Here is a 21895-nt window from a genome sequence, read left to right as displayed (position 1 = left end):
TATTAACACAAATTGACAGAAGCTCGCACTACACCTTGGTCATACAAATCCCAAAATGTCTCCTTCCAATCGCTCACTTTATATTAATGTTCGTGCGTTGACAGAGTTTACATGCCCCATGGTTTCATATATACACTCATATGACTGGCCATCACTTCCCAGGCTCTCCCAGTGTCTTTGTGTGTCCAGAACGTCATCAAACATGCCCATATACTATAGTCCTGTTATTCACTTGTGATTTTATCAGCCAAAGTACTTGAACTCCTTCATCACGTTCACGAGTGAGGCGACGATGGAGCGTGAGTTTGGCCGGAGAATCAGAGCAGCGGGGGCAGTGTTGCAGTCGCTCTACCGCACCATTGTGACGAAAAGAGAGCTCAGCCTTTGCGTTGAAAGGAGCCAGTTGAGGTGGTTCAGGCATCTAGTAAGGATGCCCCCTGGGCGCCTCCCTAGAGAGGTGTTCTAGGCACGTCCAGATGGGAGGAGGCCTCGGGGAAGACCCAGGACCAGGTGGAGAGATTATATCTCCACACTGGCCTGGGAACGCCTCGGGATCCCCCAGTTAGAGCAGATTAATGTGGCACGGGAAAGGGAAGTTTGGGGTCCCCTGCTAAAGCTGCTGCCCCCGCGACCTGACCCCGGATAAGCGGTTGAAGATGAGATGAGATGATGAGATCTTATCAGCCCCTATTTTCTGTTATCCACTGTTCTTGTTGCACACACACTTTTTCAACGATAGAGCCTTACATTCTTTCACAATTGCTATGAAACATTGACACTCATGGTCCCTACAGGACGAATCCTAATAATGATCAGTTGATTTTTTTCTTAGTAAAAAATAGTTTTCACTTATTACATGACTGAGGAAAGCGCACTTCATATATAACAAACATAATTATCCTATTAATCTTTACATTTAGAAACACAGCAGTGTGGTAAATATCCTAAGAATGCATCCAGTGAGAGTCATTGTTGTGCTCTGGTGGTAATAATTTCCCCATGCGAACGCACAAACACACACGCACAACCTCTGTTGGTGTAGTATTGCTCAGTCAGCACTCCACCCGTGATGAGGGTGAGGACAAATCTTATTACATTTCACACTGGAACTCATATGCAAGCTACTGAGGGCTGAGTGATTTTACCCTGGAGTCCTTAATATGGTCATGAAGCAGTATCTGTGAGCACTGATGAGAATCACTGATGGAGGGAGGAACAGAAGCAGGGATGGATGAGAAGAGAGAAGGGGTGATACGGGGATAGAGAAAAAAAGGGTTTACTACAAGACAAGGAAAGAAGAAAAAGATCACTATGAATAATTTAAATCTGTTTTCACACAGCAATCTGTTTCTTCCACTTCACTGCTCTCATGTGACTCTCGTGTGGCATTCAGTGGAACATCAAGTGGATCCAACGCAGACCTCCTTTCTTTTCCAAATGTAAATGAATCAATCAATATCCTCTTGTCTACATCATTTTGTGTGTTGGGTGGAGGGGTAATGTCTGCTATATACAACTGTCTTCTGTGACCAGATGCAGCAGAGGACATGGCATCGCATAATAACATCACGTAACATCAACGTCATTGACACTTGTGTCACTCTCAAGTCTTATGAATAAAACAGCAAAATATGTCGTCATGCACCGCAGAAAGTCACACAGAAGCATTTTCTGATCTGATCCCCTTAGCTGGATAACATTATCCATCTGTGCCCTGCAAAACCATAACAAATTACTGAAAAATTGATCTGTTTTATTATGTGACAGCACTATGGTGAGGAGGCATACACAAGGAAGCATAAGTAACCAGAAAATGAGAAAGTTTGTGACCAAGTGAAAGCCAAAACCGAGAACCAACCACCAACCTTTCTCTTTTTACAGCTTTTACAACAGTACAATCAAATATGCTTCTGAAAACACTTTATACAGTTACAGAATTGTGATTCATATTTAATCAGCGCTGCCTAGTTTGACAGTTTGATCAGAGTTTACGAGCAGTCACCGTCACTGCGTCAGAGACTCCTGGGCTCTCATTGGTTGTCTTAGGTCAGTTACAGTGGAGCACCAGGGGAGCAGCAGAGGACTTTTTCACAGATCGTCTGTGTCTGCTTTAATCAGAAGAGGCTACTTTCGGAAAAAGGCCTCATTCAGAATCTCCAAACAGAATAGACTGTTTACATGACCTGAGTTTGATTCGAAATATTGCCATATTTGGAATAATAGTGGAATATTAGCATTAATTCTTCAAAAGTAGAGTGGGAGGCAGAGCCCTCAGCTACCAAGACAGACACCGTATCCACATTCAAGAGCAGACTTGAAACTTTCCTCTTTGAAAAAGCTTATATAGCTTATATCATAATTACCCCCCCCCCCCTCACACACACACACACGTTCCTGCCTGTTTTGCTGTTGCTCATTTTGTGTCTCTTTTAAAGCAGTGAGTGAGGTCTAGACCTACCCTAAGATAACTTGTGTTAGCGTTTGACACTATAAGTGAAATTGAAGTAGGAGATGAATGAAAAACGGAGTTGAACGAAAGGCTGGGGCAGCGAGTGCATCGATCTCTCTCTGGCCCTGATGTCTCACTCATCTATCAGCGAGGTGTCCAGCCAACCATTAGGCCATGTAACTCTCACTGGCTACTCAATCTATCAGAAAGGTTTGCAGAGCGGCTACTGAAAGCATGGAGTTGTCTTGTAAGCAAATAGAAGTTGCCAGCTTGTTCCTCTGTCTGGTCTGTTTTTGGTATTCTAAAAGTGTATGTAGTATGTTTTGTGTGTCATCCTTGTTCTGTGTCTGTCTTTGTATCATTGTCTACTTTTTATTATTTGTGAAGTCCTTATTTAATGTTTTGTTGACTTTCAATAAAATAGTACATAAAGCTGCTGTGCAGGTCTAGCAGTCAAACTGAAAAAGACTTCCAAAGACTACATTATTAATCAAGATGTTTTGAAGTAATACTGAAAGCAGCTATAACTCTCTGGTGTATATTCTCTGTCAGCTGCAATGTCATAACAAATAACAACTAAATCCCTTCTGACAGACTGAGAACAACAATAAAGCAACAATCAGTGCGATGATACCAACATGATACGATCTGTCTGCACGCTCAGCTTGCTTTGACACAATGCAAAATGAAAGCATAGATCAGGGAGATATTTATACCATAGTCAAACACTTGCAGACACTACCTGCTGCACAGTGGTGCACAAACAAACACGCTTAGAAAGTCAAACTCTAGTCCATCATGTCTCTGAGTCAAGTACAGCCGTGTGGGAGAGAGAGGGTGTGTGTGTGTGTGTGTGTGTGTGTAAGTAAGTAAGAAAGTATACCACACACTGTCAAAATGTGATCATGGAGCTCATTACACGTTTGGATGCCTTTCCTATCGATCCACTGGGACAGTGAGAGAGTGAGAGGGAGTGAGCCCTTAAAGACAAGGGAGAGGAGAGGGGGCGAGTACTGAGAGATGCAGGAGAGGAGTGCAGGGCTTTCCTGATCCTGGATGACTCATTCAGTGTTTCTGGGACTCCCACCCCCACATCTCCTCTCACACTGAATGAATGGAAGGTTGCACATGCAGAAGAATGAGTGGAAAGATGACCTGATGCTATATAGAACTTGCCCATGGAAAAAAAAAAAAAAACAGGGATGGAGCACATGGCTCTGGATCCTCAAGACATGATAAACTCAATTTTGAGTAAGATCAAATATTTCTATCCTAGTAGCCTAATTGTATTACGAGCTATATGATGGTTATAAACTAGACTGAACTGCTCAGACACAGGAATATTATAGGAATAGAATTAAAATAATTCACTATAGATTATATAGGTTATGATCTTTACAGCCAACATGCAAAGATAAAACAAAATGTCATCAACACAAGTTGAACGTGTGCCAAAATAACAACACTTTGTCTGTCAGTGAATCAGTGCAGTGACTACCTGCTCTGCCAGCCGTGGAGCGGGTTAGTGTATTTCTTCAGGACCCCCTCCAGGTGCCGCTTGCTGCGGGCTGTTTTATGGTGCGAGGGGCCAGACCCTGCGCCGCTGTCCATGGTCCCGGTTCCCGCTCGGTGCTCCATTGCAGGAGCCGGGCTGTGTTGCTGGCCGACCCGCTGCTCCTGCCTCCTGCAGGGGCTCCAAGCGGAGCACTCCTGACGCGCTGCCCGGTTCATGCTGCTGCTGCTTCTGCTGCTGGGAATGCTTTTCAGCGAGAAACAAGAGGCGTAAAGAGCCAGAGGAGAGAGATTAGAACTCAAAAGAGAGAGCAGGATTGTTTTCTGATTTTGTTTTTTTGGCAAAGTGATGCAGAGAGAAGAGAGTGAGAAAGACACAAGTGGAGCTTCTTCCCTCCAGTCTGTTGAGACACTGTTGACAGAGTGGAGGGATCTTCCGACTACTTCACTGCGGAGCTCTCGCTCTCTCTCTCTCTCTCTCTCTCTCTCTCTCTCTCTCTCTCTCTCTCTCTCTCTCTCTCTCTCTCTCTCTCTCTCTCTCTCTCTCTCTCTCACTCTCTATCGCTCTCTCACTGTGACGTTATTGCGTTTTTTATTTTGGAAATCCCATGGTTGGTCACTCCCCCCAGCCCGGGGATACTCCCCCTTCAGCCGACCACAGGGAATCAATAATGCAGTAAACCTTATGTTTACATCACAGGCTGACAGCATCCAAACCTTGTGTTGTATTCATGTTATTCCACTACTATTATAGACGCATCATGGCGACAGATAGCTTATTAAAGCAAACAGAATTATGCATGGATTTTACTTTTTTTAAAAAATATTTTTTTTAACTTTAAACATGTACAGATTCTCCCAAATCCCAAACATAACAGATTGGAAATTTGGACATTGGTGCTGATTTATATATTATATCAGCCGTAAAGTTACAAATGATGTCATAGACCTATTGAATATTTGTCCACCTCGCACATGTAGGCTCATGTTCAGTGAGGCAAGAATATATTGTAAGAATGCAAACAAAACAAAAAGGTAAGCAACTGGAAATTTAACGTAATAAAGTTGTATTTGCATTACTATGTTACGCATTCTGCACAACTAAACGACTTTATTAGCAGACCTGGGCAGGCTATTTAAAATCAGTGCTACAAATAATGAGTAAAGCCTGATCCTTCCCCATAGAGACATGCTCAATCATAAATGTATCTTATTCTATAGGCCTAATATATATTAATAACAGCCTATTGAAGGGGCTTGTATTCCATGATCTTTATCACATACAAACACAATCTCTAGACATCTGTATCTATAGAAACAGTATAACAACAACTGTTCATTTCAAATGTAAGGAATGTTATCCATTATTTATAAAGTTATGTAATGCGGAGGCTGCCGTTTACGTCAACATTCATGAAAACTACAACCCCCAATAGGCTCGTGTGGGCGCGACACGTTCCGTGACGTCATCAGAAGAAGACGCGCGTATTGTGCGGTTCGGGTGCTCGTTTCTGCAGCATCGCTTCTTCACGCGCCTCTGTGGCTGTTCTCCGTCTGCAGAGAAGAGCTGAACTCAGGAAGCATCACCGATGGCCTCTCCACTCAAAGTGTGCATTGTCGGCTCCGGAAACTGGTAAGCTGTGAGACAAACAGGCAGGATGATGATGATGATGATGATGGTGGTGGTGGTGATGATGATGCAGGGCATGATGCGCTGCTGCTGTTGGGGTGTTACATCCGCACTGTCCACGGTGTAGCTGCTTAGTGCATGACTGGACTGGACTGGGTGTGATTTAACTTTACCTACAGATGAGAGGTCAGGACAACAGCAGCTGGACGTCACCCACTGTCTTTCTCAGGGGAACTTCAGTGGTCCAGATCCAGAGACGTCTCCAGGACATCATCAACATCAGGGGCTTAACCAGTGGTGGATTAAGGTGGTCATGGGCCAATAGGCCACTGTCTGTTTTGGCCCCCCACATTATTAATCATGCTTTATCAGAAAAAAAGCCACCGCTAGAACAGAAGAAGAGTCCGCAACTTTGAAAAATCCTGTCAGTTTAGGAATTTTCTTTAGTAGATCTTTGTCTACTTTGCCTGTTCTTTCAGTTGTTGTGCTTTTCTTTTTTGTGCACAGCTATTACATTTCCTTTTTGACATTTTGCAGTGATTGAACCCGGTAAATTCAAAAAATTAAAATTGCCTGGCCAATCCAGGGTCCCTGCACACCTGAGGCCCCTAGGCTGCAGCCTCTGGGCTTAACCCAACACTTTTAAGACATACACTCAACTGCCAGTTCATTAGGGTAGGCTACACCTTTGTTTATTTATTTTAATGTGCCTTTAATTGACCAGGTAGTCCCATCCCTTATACTACACTTGACCAATAAAGCAGCTTTACAAAAATCACAGCATATTAAAATATATTAGCACAGTGGCATGCTAATGCTAAAAAACACACATTCCTTATGATACCCTTGAATTTATCAGTGGATTTACATTTTTCAAATTCAACTAGAGATGCACTGGTCCAGTTTTTTTCCTGGGCTGAGTGTATCGGCCGATACCCGATCCAATACTACTGTTGAATGAATGAACCGTATACCTCGCCATGTGAGTGAAGGTATCAGGCTTGACATAACCATTTAGCCTTGTTAAAAAAGGTAACAAATTACCACAGATATACATTAATAACTTAATATTAGTTATTAACAAATTAAGTGTACATTAGCAGCAAAAAGAAATAAAACTTCCATTTAAAGTGCACTGCAAACAAATTTATAGCATTTATAGCTGCTGTTTTGAAGGATTAGGACTTGATTCAGATTCCGAACCGAGGAGGTTTGGTGGCGAGCCAAAAAGGACGATCGACTCGGTGCACGGTCTGGCCAACTGTGGGATCCACTCCGAGGAACTTCAGACACTTCAGACTTTGGTCTGAAACCCAACAAACAATGGCTTAATTAACTTGCTGTGTATGATGATGATAAAGAAATGACGAATGCTGGGTCGGCCTCATTCATCTGATATCTGCTCCAGCAAATTGGTTAATATCGGAGCTGATATCCGATAAGTGGTATCGGATCTGCGCATCTCTACTTGAATTTGAACAGGTAGGCCCATCTCTTTTACAAGAGATTTCTGACCAATGTAGCAGCTGTACAAATATCACAACATATTAAAATATAATGTAGCGCCTTTAGCCTGATCAGAAGAACACACTGACACCTACAATCTCTCTAGGTTTGGACAGCTGGTAATAGTTATTTAAACACAACAGCATGAAGTTGACAGTTGATTGCAAGGTAAATAAAATGTTGCCGTTTATGAAAATGAAAGACAGAAAAATAAAAAAAATAGAGCCCTTTCAAAAAGTTGGAAAAATAATAAAATAAAAGTTCAGAAGAAAGTGTCCCTCCTTCTTTGCAGAAGGTCAGAGTTTAGTTTTAGTTCTGTTCATGTGGTTACTACCCGGGTAGGTTTTTTTTGTGTATATTATCTGTATCCAGAGTGAAGTGAAACGATGTCTGAAGTTCCTCGGAGTGGATCCCACAGTTGGCCAGACCGTGCACCGAGTCGATCGTCCTTTTTGGCTCGCCACCAAACCTCCTCGGTTCGGAATCTGAATCAAGTCCTAATCCTTCAAAACGAAAAACCAGTCTACACATAGAGTGCAGAACAAATAACCATTACTCTTTATTCAAATCATGACATCTTTTTACTTTCATCTTTCACTCTATGTAGGATATACAGCATTTAAAGCATTGTAAATGAGTCTGTATATTTTTTACAGTACAGGATAAGTGTTTTACCATGACAATAGCCCATCATGAACTTATATAGACTGAGACTTCTGTTTATTGATCCCTTTGGGATGACTCCCACAAGGAAATTGAGTTTCCAGCAGCTTAAAAAAACACAAGGGCGGTATAAAAAAATACAGTATAAGATAACCAATAAACTCTTAGCTAAATAAATACAGAAAGTATAAAAAAAACAATTAACAGTAAGCAATAAACTCTTAGTCAAATATATATGAGGTAGATGTAAGAACACAGGTCAAATAAAATTCACGGAAAATTAAATCAGATAAGTTAAATGTAGAGGAAATGTGTAAGATAAAATATGTATGACTGTGTCACAAAAAAGAAGAAGACAAGTGTCCGGGTAAGTAAGAGTAGATTATTAATTGCATTCCCTTCTGTCCTCTTTATTTCCTCCTACCCCAAGTGAGGAGTTGTAGAGTTTGATGGCCTGAGAGCCTGTTGGTCCTACACTTGGGCAGGAGCAGCCTTCCACTGAACAGGCTCCTCTGGTTGCTGATGACGGTGTGCAGGAGGTGGCTGGCATTGTCCAGCAGTTTGTCCAGTGTCCTCTCCGCCACCGTCACCAGCGAGTCCAGTTTCATGCCGACCACAGAGCCAGCCCGTCTGATCAGTTTATCCAGTCTGGAGGTGTCCTTATATCCCAACATATACGCACTTATTTATTTTAACATGAAATATTTATATTTTAACATAAATATTTATCCTTTAAGTCATAGATTATATCCCTTTTTAACTCTTTTAACTTTAAATCAACAGTATTTAATTTTTCTTCTAACCAGACATAAATATTACTTTTATAACTCCAGTGCAGTAAAACCCTGTATGCACATTACTTTAAATCAAAAACACTTTCTATCACACCTTGCATATCAACACAAATATGCAGCATGTGCCATCTTTTTTCTGTAATATGCTGCAGTAGTGACAATTTAACTTAACCAGCCACACCATTAGCACTCCCATTACAATTAATACCAGAGTTAGTTTAGCGGCGCCAACCGCGATTAGCACTGTCGTCACGCTAGCTCGGTTAGCGATCTTTTCCAGTTACTTTCCAAGTTCACATTGACACGGCAGGTACCACGTTGGGTTTAAAACATTAGGTAACCTATTGGGAACTCTGACTGGTTTTATGAACACACTCCAATAAAAGGGGTTATCTCATATCATGCTAATATCAACAGCTAACCTCGAGGCCTAACGTAGCCTCTTAGTAGTGTGGTTTTCAAAGAGGCATAACATGGTGAAACCGGGGCCTCTCTCTCTCTCATTCTCTCACTCACTCTTACTCACTCACATGACTTTCCTTCATAAACGAAAGATTTATCAAGATACTGCCTGAGGATGACTCATTAATTTACGTGTTTTTTATCACGTTACATACCCCGGTTCGTCAGTCTGTTTACGTGCGGGTGCTCTGGTCACTAGCTCTGAGCAAGATGGCGGCTGGCACAGACTGAGATCACGTTCGGCTCAGAGTGAAGTCACGTTCAAGGGTCATGGGGCTGAAAAATAAATTGGTTTAGTAACCATGTGGGTTACAATAACATTAACACAGTGGCTAATGACTCTTGAATTCATCAGTGGATTTACATTTTTCTAATTTTACATCTTTTTGCAGATTATTCCATGCTCAAGCTGCAAAACGCATGTTTCCTCAGATCTGTTTAAACCTGTGGTATATAAAGAAGCAGCCTTTGCGGTGCTGTTGAATTGTGAATGTTTCTGTTATTTAGCCTCACCTTATTGATACAACAGAATAGAAAAACCTGTAACACAATGCAATTTAACAGCAATACACACTGTAGCCTCCAGACTGACTATACAGTGGAATGAGCATCTCCAGTTAGAAACAAAATTGCTGTATTAGACTGTATTATTTTTAGCTAAGTGGACCCAATGAACTGTCTGTATATTTTAATGGATAGCCTATAATATATTTATGACCGTTTAGCATTAAGTTTCACTCACGGTTCAAGCAATCAATTAATTTGTCACATGAAGTCATATCAATTATAAACAGTTCCTTCAATTTATGCATTCAAACAGTAAAAGTAATTATTATATGTGTATGATGGGGGCTGTCAGTCGTAGGCAGTGTCCTCTTCTTGAGCCTCTCAGTGCTGGCCTGGTGTATCTGGTACTATCCTTATAACCTCTACGCAGAGTAAAAGCTGTCTTAAATTATTTTCTCAACCTTATTCTGACCATGTCTGAAGTAAATATCCTTAAGGCAGGGTAGAGAGCTGCCTATTTTATGTTCAGCCAAACAAACCACCCTCTCTTCAGTGCTTGTTCTGTACAAGGCAGTGATGTTACCCGTCAAGACGCTCTTGATGGTGCAGGAGTAGAAATTCCTCAGGATGTGAGAGGATACCTTGAAATTCCTCAGATGTTTAAGGTGACACACTCTCTGCCTTGCTTTTCTCAACACTGAGTATGCAGCGCCCAGGTCAGGCCCTCGGTGATGTAGACGTCAAGCTGTACTCGAATCTGTCCACCCTCTCCACTGAGGACCCATTATTAAGGGGGGGCACAGTGCCTCTCCTGCTTCTTCCCAAAGAGCACTATAATCCCTTTAGTCTCGCCGACGTTCATTAGTAGGTTAATGTTCGGACACCAGCAGGTCAGGTCCTCTACTTCTTTCAGGTAGGCTTTTCCTTATCTGTGATCAGGCTCATCACAGCTGTCTCATCAGCAAACTTGGTGATGGTGACTTGGTGTTGGAGTCCAAAGTGGCTACACATTCGTGTGTGCGGGGAGTACAACAAGGGGCTCAAACCACAGCCCTGGGGTGCACCAGTGTTAAGGATGAGGGTGGAAGAGGTGTGTCCAGGGCATGAAATTGGCACACGCCAAATGCAGGTAACTTTTGTGATTGGCGGGTGAAACTGTCAATCTACCTGCCATGTGTGTGTGTAGCCAATAATTCAACACAACAGTGTACTGTAGTTTGGTTTCTGTTAATTAATATGATTGTTATTGTTGGTGTTTATCTAAATATTATTAAGTCAAGATGTGTCTTATCTTGAAAAGCAACATCAATAAGTCATTTGTTATAAATGTAATGTTTATCGCTAATCTAAATTTAAAAAAAAGTTGAACCTGGGTATCTAATGACACGACAGTGACGAAGAAACAGGGACTAATGGATTGCAGTTGGGTGTTCACTAAATAAATGAGACTATCAGTGAGATGATTGGCTGTTTTTATTTCTGTTACTTTCTATTCTAAACGCTGCCACACAAGGTCAGACACAGCTGTAAGTCATCATGTAGGTCGAGTCATTAATGAAATAAAGTTGATTAATAACTCAACAGCACTTTAATGTTGATTCTGTACAAGTTCATTCTTATGCATTTTCTGAGTCTTTCACCTTTTTAGGCACAAAAGAAATTTGGCTGGTAAAAAAACACCATGGCCAAAAAAGATAACTTTAGGCCTTGGTTGTGTCCAAGGGTTTTATTTTTCATATGCACCACAATCTGAGAAAAGAGGGGGGAAAAATCACACAAGTATCAACAAAATGAAAAGTGGAAATAAGGAATAAGATATAACATAAGAAATTATCAAATTTAAAAGTAAAGTAAATTATAAAAAGTATTATAAATTAGACAGTAACAATGGATGGATACACTGAATGTAAAAAGGAATGTTGTAAATGTATGTGTATAATGAGAAGGATTAAATATAGCTGTAAACATAAATGTAATAGAGGGGAAAAGAGCTGTAAAAAAACAAGCATGTAAAAAGGTAAAGTGAGCTCAAGAGTTCAGCAGTCTTACTGTCTGCCAGACTGCAGCAGGCAGAACGTTTTGTGGCTGCGGTGATCGGGTGATCCCTGATTATCCTGTTGGCTCCTTCCTACAGCTCTGATTGTAGAGCTCCTTCGTGGATGGCAGCTCCGCTCTGCTGATGTGCTGAGGAGTTTTCACCACCCTCTCTAGAGCCTTACGGTTGAGGGTGGAGCAACTGCCGTACCAGGCGGTGTTGGTGAGTCCAGATCAGGACCTTGGGAATAATTGTTTGACAAATAAGCTTAAGGTCCACTTAGACTCATAGCTTTTTCTGGAGCTTTCAACCACATCTCACTGTCTTCATCAGCAGATGAAGTGCACAGTTGTCATCAGTATGGAAGTATGGATCTTGAACAAATAGATACCGCTTACCATGGGTTGAGAAACTCTCCTACCTATTGGTGTCATAAACCCCTTTCAAAACTAATTAATTAATCACACGTCACATCATCACTATGCTTTAAATCCATTTTTTTCCCACTGCTTTTCTTGTTTTGGGTGCAAGCCTTGAAGCCAGCATGCACATTAACATAGAGCTTAATTTGGAGTCTCTGCTTCACCTTACCTACTGTCTTTGAACCTGAGGAAAACATGAGAACTTCACGCAGGAAAGATCCCGTCTGGATGGATCAGGTTCAAATGCAGGAAGTTTTTGCTGATCACTGAGCGTCCATGCCATCTATCACGTTGTCATATGAATAATACTTTTCCTTTGTAGTGGGGGTGAACCACTTTTAAGTTACCAATGTGTTGCTTTCACCTGATAGCACCCCTCTGCGGTGCAGTTGAGGAATAAACGCATGGCAAATGAACGCAGTCTGACGTCTGCTTTTGGTTGCAGGGGCTCAGCCATCGCCAGGATTATTGGAAATAATGCCACGTCACTGCGTTTCGCCACCACAGTGAAGATGTGGGTGTTCGAAGAGAACGTTAATGGCAGGAAGCTCTCTGACATCATCAACACGGAGCATGAAAACGTCAAGTACCTGCCAGGATACAAACTGCCAGAAAATGTGGTAAGAGAAAAGGAGGGTATCAATGTAATCATTGTGAACCACCTGTCCATGCTGCTCTGCGGAGCTTTGAAGCTTTAAGAAAAAATGGTTTGTGAAATTTTGGGAGGGGTCTCTAAAATATTGACACTATGTTATTTTTCGACAAGCATTTCTATATATTCTTGTATGGTTGTCATCATCATGGATCGTGTGTAAAATGAGGCTATTGATGTATGATTCAAGCATGAGGGTGATTCATAAGTAATTCACTTAAAGATACTTTAAAGATACCAGCATATCTGGTATTCTGGCCATCTCCATCAAAGCTTGGCAGTGCAATATCGAACACATTAACTGATTATTATATATCAGATGTGCTGACATAAAGCAAGGCGGCCTACAAGCTTACAGCTATAATTATTTCTGAGCATTAAGAGTCACAAACAGCCCTCTGTTTAAAGCCCCAACCTCACAGACCCCCCCCCCCCCCTTAATTGTTGAAATAAAGTAATTGAAACAACAGTTTGATGTGACTTAAGAGTTTAAACCGATCTGACTGTTTAACCCGATTCAGCCCAGTTTTAACTGAGATATTACCATGGAAAATCACCAAATCAGGTTTTACTGAGACCTGAATATTCAAGGCCCACCTCATGCTAAGTTTAGATGTTTATGTCTCTGTTGTTTTCTTCACAGGTGGCTGTCCCGAAGCTCCGTGATGCTGCAGAGGGAGCCGATCTTCTGGTGTTTGTGGTTCCTCACCAGTTCATCCGGAATCTCTGTGACGAGATGGTCGGTTGCGTCTCCGCCAAAGCTCGGGGAATCACGCTCATAAAGGTAATAACTCTCAATCATTGAACCGTAGCGTGTAAACCCCTCCCACTGACTGTCTGACTGACAGTTGCTCTACTTTACACCATCTGCATCTCTGCTTGAGTCCCCACGTTGCCACAAATGGCAGAGATAAAGTTAGGGCTATAAATATTTAGACAATGACAAACTTTTGCTTTTCACCAAAACATTTTCAAGTTGTAGTTTATAATGGATGTGGGCTTGAGCGTATACTCTATGAGTTAGTAACTCTTAAGTTTCTATCTATCAAAGAATGAGTTAAAACAATGGTGGTGGACCATGACCCAGTAGTGAAAGCACTTGTTGCCTTGTTGCCGAGTATTCCAATCTGCGTGTCTGTGGCGAAATTCCCTCTCTAAATGCAAATACCCCGCCATGTTAGTGATGCTGCTGACAGCGGTTGGTCTGCCAGTGGAGCACTTGTACTTGGAAATCGGGAACTTACAACGTCTGAGTCAGGCTTATAGTAAGGGCAGAAGTGTCACAGGAACATGTGTGTGTATGGATTTAAGGGGAACATATAGGGGACAGACTTGAAGTAAAGATGTGAATGTGTTTCTATAAAGTTAATAAAAGAGAGAGAAAGAAAAACTCAACACATATAGCGACGTGACGTAAACTGCTCTGAGCAGAGGATTGTCCTAAACTTCACTTGTTGAATTATTGCTCACCATCTGGAGCTGGATCTCAGCAGCCTATATTATCTCACAGTTACACGCTCAGCTAAAGTGGGCTGTAAAATCAGCCTTTCATCTTGTGACTGAAGTTTGTCATTGTACACCGCTGGTCGCCCTAGTTCTGCTTAAAACTTACCTTTATTCTTGACTTTGAACAGACTTTTTCACTATGGTGGTGGGGAGTCCCTGATGGACCTTTTTGGGATGCAGATCTTGAATACAGTAGAAGTGCAACAAGAACATTTACTCAAAAACTTCTTTAAAACCCAGCTTCTGGAAAGAACCAGGTTATTTTTCTCCAGTAAAAATAATGATGTGTTACTGTAAATTACAACTTGAAATCACATGTTTTGATTATATTTTATTGAGGCAAAATTCTGATACAGAAGCTTTTCAGAATTTTTGAGGAGTTTATCTTATTTTGTTAGAAATATTTATTTTAGTAAAGACGGGACAATGCCACAACATTAGTAGTCCAGCATGTAAATGTGCCAGATTTTCATCTGCAGTCCCTGGCAGGTTGATGGCAGTAAAATTAGACATACGAAAGCAAATAAACGCATAAGCACAGACAAAAGTGTGCATGAGAAAAATATTCACTTAGTCACATGTTCCTCAAAGTAAGGAACATACCAAACAGCACTACTTGGGATATAGAAACATTATAAAAACTTCTGAAGTCTGTGTCTTGGCAAAATGCTAAGATTTGACGCACCGTATACACCTGTGTGAAACACTGATGCAAAACTACAACAGCCTGAAAGAACTAGCATTAGAAACAAGAAGTGAACCTCCACCCCGTACAGAAACTATAGAGAACCTCTGGAAAATCCTTAGCGACAAAGTGATGTCTAAGAAACCCGCTACAGTTACTGAACCGTGGAAGAGACTGAAGAAGAATGGACCAAGATCAAACCAGAGCAGTGTGAGAAACTAGTGATGTCCTGTGGGTGCAGATGTGCTGAAGTCATTAGTCATACACTTCCTATTCATTTTTGAACCCTATAGCCCGAAGAAAACACTTACTTTTCTTTTTTTCACAAAATAAAGGTTTTTGTTGAAGTTCCTTGGTTATTTTAAAAAAAAGCATGCTAGGGCAGCAGTGGTATAGCCACAGCGGATATTCTATGAAATAAAAAAATAACAATATTTGAGAATATATCAAGAATTAATTATTTGTTCTCTAATTTTGATCTCCAGTGTACGTAAGTCATTCTGCAGACTTTGAAATCATCTTTAATATCTGTTTAACTATTGGACAGTCTTTCATCAGAATTGGTTTTATGAATGTGTCAGGGAGCTGAAGTGGCTGTAAATCTGCGGAAGTCTGCTTTTTATAGAACATACAATTCCTCTCAAACAGAACAGGCTGTCTGCTCAACTCCGGGGCTTGTTTGGACTGGCATCGATATACATTTCCACTGCAGCCCAGATGACAGGGCGGAAAGCCATGATAAAACTCAGCCCCACACACACACACACACACACACAGACACACAGACACACACACACACACACACACACACACACACACACACACACACACACACACACACACACACACACACACACACACACACACACACACACACACACACTCACACACTCACAGCTTATTTGTGTATACAGTGTGTGTACATGTTGGATGAAATAAATCCTCAGCTATCTCCAGGTACTATAAACTATAAACTGTGGACGAACAGGACCGTAATGGAGAGAGGGGTTTATATCATATCAGGCTTTAGGTGCTGCAGGACTGAGAGATACATCAAGGCTGTATTTGCCCTCAATTTCACTCAGAATAGAAAGTCATGGGCAAACTAGGCCACAGCTGTTGTGCCTATCTGAACGAAACTAATCCTTCAGAATAAAAGCATCATCTCAACGAATATAAAAGCACTTTTTTTTTTATTTGGCACGTGCCAGTGTTAGGTAGACGCTATGTCCATAGCGTTGGCAGAAGAGGGAGTCAGGGGAGGATGAGGTGAAAGTGTGAAGGATGAGATGTTCTGTCTGCCGTTCATCATCATCATCATCACGTTCTGTTTTAAATACGTCTTAGATGTTATGGCGTATAAGTTTAGAAAGACAGCTCTCGTCATACCCTCTGTTTACCCTCTGCTCCCTTCTTCCTGCAGTCACACTGCTCCTCACTTCCTTCTGTGTTTGTCTTTGTGTCTGTCAGGGTATAGATGAGGGTCCCGGGGGCCTGAAGCTCATCTCTGACATCATTCGAGAGAAGATGGGGATTGACGTCAGCGTCCTCATGGGAGCAAACATCGCCAACGAAGTGGCAGCTGAGAAGTTCTGTGAAACCACAATCGGTAAGAGGGATACATGTGGCTGTGGGATTATAGAATATGGTTATACAATAAAAAATAGGCTGTTATATGAATTAGAACAATACTGAAATTTGTGGCAATATTTGAGTTTTAAAAATCAGAAAATTACCAATGTACATTTTTGTCATCTATACAATACAAACAAACATTTGATAGGGATCCTATAAGGAATATTTTAAAGGCTATTGCTTAATGACCTTAAATCTATGTAAGTCTTTTAACATTGAGCTATCAAGACTTTTTCTTAAATTAAGGGTCTCAATACTTATTTCAATGTCTGTTATTAAAGAGCTAAAGTGTTGACAAGTTCTAATAGTAGATGTGTTGGAGTTGACTGTGTGTCTGGATATGAGTTTTCAACCTGGGCTGCAAAATAATTGACTTTCTATTTCAGGAAGAGAGATTAAAAATAGATAGCAGGGTGTGTAATATTTAGTTTTCATTGTCTATTTTAAAATGAGCAGTCTCATTCTGAACTATTTCTTCTGTTCATCAATATGTCTGTGAAGATTTCAAGAGACCAACAACATGAACTGTCTGGTTTTTTTGTAATCAGAGTGCGCTAATCAAAGGGTTTCACACATAAAGCTGATAATGTGAAGATGGTCAGGGGCTCGATGGGAAACACATTGCTTAATGGCTGTTAAGATCTTAAAAATAATCAATAATATAAATACATATACATAAATATATACGTGTGTGTGTGTGCGTGTGCGTGTGCGTGTGTGTGTGTGTGTGTGTGTGTGTGTGTGTGTGTGTGTGTGTGTGTGTGTGTGTGTGTGTGTGTGTGTGTGTGTGTGTGTGTGTGTGTGTGTGTGTGTGTGTGTGTGTGTGTGTGTGCGCGTGTGTGTGCGCGTGTGTGTGTGCGTGTGCGTTCAGGCAGTAGGATTCTGGAGAACGGCCTGCTGTTCAAAGAGCTGCTGCAGACTCCAAACTTCAGAATCACAGTGGTAGATGATGCTGATACAGTGGAGCTGTGTGGAGCTCTGAAGGTACACACGCTTGGACACACCGCACTCACATACTGTACACACGTGAAGCTGAGGAAAGCTTCATTTGCATTTATCAGTTAGTGTTTAGCAGCATTTTAGTGATCCAAACCCCCCTAACCCTAACACCCTAACATGCTTCCAGGTGTGGGTAGTGTAGGCCGCTGAATGTGAACGTACTGTATGTGATCGTACTGTATGTGAACGTACTTTATGTGCGCTTTCTCTTTATGTTGGGAGCAGAACATTGTCGCAGTGGGCGCAGGCTTCTGTGATGGGTTGCGGTGCGGTGACAACACCAAGGCGGCTGTGATCCGTCTGGGGCTGATGGAGATGATAGCCTTCGCTAAACTCTTCTCCAAGAACGGCTCGGTTTCCACTGCAACCTTTCTAGAGAGCTGCGGCGTGGCCGACCTCATCACTACATGCTATGGTGGTCGTAACCGACGAGTGGCTGAGGCCTTCACTAAAACGGGGAAGGTAGGCGCACTTGTGACATGTGTAAAACAGGACATACAGGTGAATTCAATAGATCGAGTTTGACTGTTAAACAATGTCCACAGTGACACTTTGCAGGCATCATTTTCAAGTTTTTTTTTTTTTTCTACTATTTTCTTAGAAATAGTATGTTTTTCCCATTTATATGAATTTGTATTATCTGCTTCTACCTACTCAGAGCATTGAGCAGCTGGAGAAGGAGATGTTGAACGGTCAGAAGCTCCAGGGTCCTGCCACCTCAGCTGAGGTTTACCACATCCTCAAACAGAAGAGCCTGGTGGACAAGTTAGTATACAAGTCTCTTTCTTTATCTCCCTGTCTGTGTGAAGTAGGCCTCTGTGTATCACAATAGACCGTTACTGCAGTCATGATTAGACTTATGAGGGACGTATCATTAAAAACTCACGTTTTCAGTGCTTGTGCGCATACGTTTGCGTATCTGGAGTTTTTACCAACCCACAAACTATGAAACATTTTTTGAATGTTGGGATTCAATATGGGATTCAATAATCACATTTGGCCCCCACAGTGTGCCAAAAATACCAGAAAGTGCTTTTTTTGCAGTATGCAGGCCAGCATGCTTTTCTGGCCTTTTCTTTTTATTCAAAGTTCAAAGTTCAAGGTGCAATCTTCATTCATTCATTCATCTTCAACCGCTTGTCCCTATCGGGGTTGCGGGGGGGGCTGGAGCCGATCCCAGCTGAGATCGGGCGTGAGGCGGGGTACACCCTGGACAGGACGCCGGTCTATCGCAGGGCAAGGTGCAATCTTATGTACAAGTATTACAGTATTTTCCAGCTGTATGCATACTGCTTGCAACAGTACATACTTTGTAAGGGCAGCTGCAGTATGCACTAAAAGTAAAATATGCACCATAATTTTTCTCGCAAGCCAATCAGAGCAGACTGGCTTTTTGGGAGGGGGGCTGAAAGAGGCAGGCGTTCAAATGGAGTGATTCAGACAGAGGGTGTACACAGGTATATTCAGACTGGATGAGAACAAGTATTATTTTTTGAACATTAAAGCATGTAAACATGTTCTAGTACAACCCTGAAAAGGAGCACAACATGTCTCCTTTAAGGGAATTGTTTAACACTAATTTGCTTTGTTGCTTAGAGTTCAGAGGGGTGTGTTTAGGGGGAATGAAGTGCTGGAACTATTTCTTGTCGAGCAGTTTATCTCAGCCACATGTCAGTTGTGTACAGATTAAACAAACCAGATGTTCACTGGTTAATCACTGAGCTTTAGAGGTGTTAGGTGTATTTATGAACAAGAGCCAGGCGAGCTGTGAGAAAATTAGATGTGGAATTTTGTACCTTTTTCTTTAAATTACCAGATAAATCGATAAAGAAAATAATCGTTTCTTTCTAATGTCTGCTGCTCCCTCTCATTTGGGAGCACATCCATCTTCTCTCTAGGTTCCCTCTGTTCACAGCGGTCTATCAGATTTGTTTCGAGGGGAAGCCGGTCCAAGAGATGATCTCCTGCCTGCAGAGCCACCCGGAGCACATGTGATCGCCTGGTGGTTCTCACAGGGGGGTCGCTGAAGGGATTCACTCAACGTGTTCACACCAAGATCAGTTTAGCATCAGATACAAATGCTGTCAAAAACCCAACTAAAAACCAGACAGCTTTACTTTTGGACTGACCGCTGTGATTCTGAAATTCTGCAGTGGGTTCTGTACAGATTCTGTGAGTTTTGGAATATGAGCCTTAGTCAGAATCAATTCAAGATAAACCTATACTGGACATAAGGAAAACTAAAAACGGATGTTTGCAGCCTTCCAGCAGTGTTTTATTGGGGTACAATAGAGGAAAAGTGATCTCAGATCTTAAATGTCAGCTCTGCCTTCCTGCCGGATCTGACCTCCTCTCCGTAAGCTCGATTCTCATTTAAACGAGGACAATCCCTTAGCATTTGTAAATTGAGATGTAATGCAACAAAGCTGATACGACCTCTCGTGCTTCACAGCCGAGTTCAGATAATTGATATTTGCTGTTTGAAGTATTTCCTTCTCAGTTATAAATCAGAATCTATTATAATAACAAAGCATACTCTCAACCTTCAAAAATCAAGTGTCCATACGCTTAGTCATCACCAGATACCATGATGCATCTGTGTTTTAAGCCTTTAGTTCTTTATAGTCAGAGCTGCCAAAGTGCTACAGCATGGTGCTCCTCAGACATAAAGCACAATAACTCACATTAGTTCTCTCCCTATATTTTTAAATTAACTAGCTCCATTTTGTGGTAAAGTAGTATAAATTATCAAGAAAATTACATATCTATTTCAAAGATAACTCTGGTATATTACAAGAGATTTGATATTAATATTAATATGATTGTGTTTACCATGTTAAAGGAAAATTCTGGTGTTTTCAACCTTTTAGACTTTTGGTTGGTGTAAGTTTGACTCACTATGTTGAAGAGATTTGGGAATCCTGATTCTTGAAAAACAACCTATGATCATCAAAAACCATAGATTATAAAGAAAATGTGTTTTTATCGGACAAAATATTCAGCTTCTATCCATACTTGTTAACATTAACAGGGTGGTCTAGCATCAATCTAACAGAACCATTTATATTTCTTATTTATACCAATTACATTTATGTAACCACAATAACAATCTATCTAATCCATTTTGGCTCAAACACTATTAAAGTTAATTACTTAATTTGTAACAAAAAAAAGACATCCAATCGGATAAATCACTCATTCAAATTGAGGATTTTGTTAAAAAAATATGATGACAGACGTCGAGGCTTCATTCAAAAACCTCAGTAGAAGCTTCAAATTAAAAAAAAAAAGAATAAATAAATAAATTTGGTACAGCCATAGATTATCATCACCGGTTTAGATGCACTCACTTTAGTTTAATCTCCAAGTAAAAAGGTTTAGAGAATCTGTTTCAAGTGTTTGAATGTGTGACTGTGGTCAGACGTCACTGTTCTCAGATCTCATTCATTTAGTGAGTTCACTGCTTTCACTGATTGAAATTACGGCCCAAACTACATGGTTTGAAACCCATTCAATAATAAACCAGAATTGTCCGTTAAATGTCACATGAACTGGTCATTCAATCTGTCAGGATTTGATTTCGAAAGGAAATGAACCACTGACGCTGTAAGGTGCACTATGGTAGCGATTACGGAGTTATACACGTTTGTGCACTCTGTAATTATAGGCTTTTACCTTTATGATTGCTCAAACCTTTATAAATAGCCTGTACATCGTGTTTTGTGACCAAATGTTTGAAATTGAACCTGTTTTCCTACTGTGACAGCACAGCAGTCATCTGTAGGGAGTGGTTCATCAGTTTCTCAAATATCAACAGGCGGGTGCTGTCAATTACTTAAGACGACTCAAACTAGCAGCCATCACGAGTCTGTGTGTGGAGTGGACACCAGCGTGGGGCTGCATTGCTGTCACACTGACGGGATGCACAGACACAACAGCGATGGGCAGATCATGTGATTTAGAGAAGATAAGGGTATATTTTCTCTTTTTTTTTTTGACTTCACAGGGTTTGTATTCATACTGCCACTCAGGTAACCACACAGCAGTGGAATCAAAAGGATCCCAGTTTTTTGTAAAAAGGCATATCTTTTTCTTTTACAATATCCTTATTGGGACATATAGCACTACTAATCTTAACTGGTTTCAACATGTATGGGCAGATATGAGTTAACAAACCTACTGTATGTTAATAATGCCTTTGGATGAACCAGCATTAGCTCAGTGTTAAATATATCAGGCGTATTTCTGTGAGCTTAAACTGCCAAACTGTTGCCAAGTAATAACATTGTATCGAGCTGTTTTCTATGTAACCGTTGGGTCAAGTATCCTCCTGTAACCGTGTGGTTGACAGCCCACTGAAAAGTTAAGGGAAGCTGCTGCGCACTGCTCTTTATCTGAGGTGAGGATCCAGTGAATTAATCAGACCAACCTGAACTCT

The 21895-nt window shown here is 41.2% G+C and overlaps 2 protein-coding genes across 2 annotated transcripts in view; one reads left to right on the top strand and one right to left on the bottom strand.

The window, feature by feature from the left end:
- LOC310950609 (oxysterol-binding protein-related protein 10-like) overlaps positions 1–4180 on the bottom strand; it is a gene marked incomplete at both ends in the record, with an annotated part of 48002 nt that extends 43822 nt beyond the window's left edge. The window contains one exon of the mRNA XM_083918513.1: positions 3948–4180. Coding sequence (XP_083774639.1) covers positions 3948–4180 — 233 coding nt within the window. The remainder of the gene's footprint in view (positions 1–3947) is intronic.
- Positions 4181–5461: 1281 nt separating this feature from the next.
- On the top strand, positions 5462–21864 carry gpd1l (glycerol-3-phosphate dehydrogenase 1 like). Its single transcript, XM_083918034.1, has 8 exons — positions 5462–5594; positions 12426–12600; positions 13276–13416; positions 16294–16432; positions 17330–17442; positions 17683–17919; positions 18116–18222; positions 19356–21864. The coding sequence occupies exons 1-8, from the start codon at positions 5551–5553 to the stop codon at positions 19450–19452; spliced, it is 1053 nt and encodes a 350-aa protein (XP_083774160.1). The 5' UTR covers positions 5462–5550; the 3' UTR covers positions 19453–21864.
- The last annotated feature ends 31 nt before the right edge of the window (positions 21865–21895 follow it).

Source organism: Echiichthys vipera (genome assembly GCF_963691815.1).
Source record: "Echiichthys vipera genome assembly, chromosome: 8".
NCBI classification, from domain to species: domain Eukaryota; kingdom Metazoa; phylum Chordata; class Actinopteri; order Perciformes; family Trachinidae; genus Echiichthys; species Echiichthys vipera.
This window is presented reverse-complemented; position numbering and strand designations above follow the sequence as displayed.

Bases quoted from the DNA above. Each gene is read 5' to 3' on its own strand.
- gpd1l (XM_083918034.1), top strand. From the start codon at position 5,551: ATGGCCTCTCCACTCAAAGTGTGCATTGTCGGCTCCGGAAACTG. The intron at 12,601-13,275 runs GTAAGAGAAAAG...TTTTCTTCACAG, and splicing joins ACAAACTGCCAGAAAATGTG to GTGGCTGTCCCGAAGCTCCG. The intron at 16,433-17,329 runs GTAAGAGGGATA...GTGTGCGTTCAG, and splicing joins GTTCTGTGAAACCACAATCG to GCAGTAGGATTCTGGAGAAC.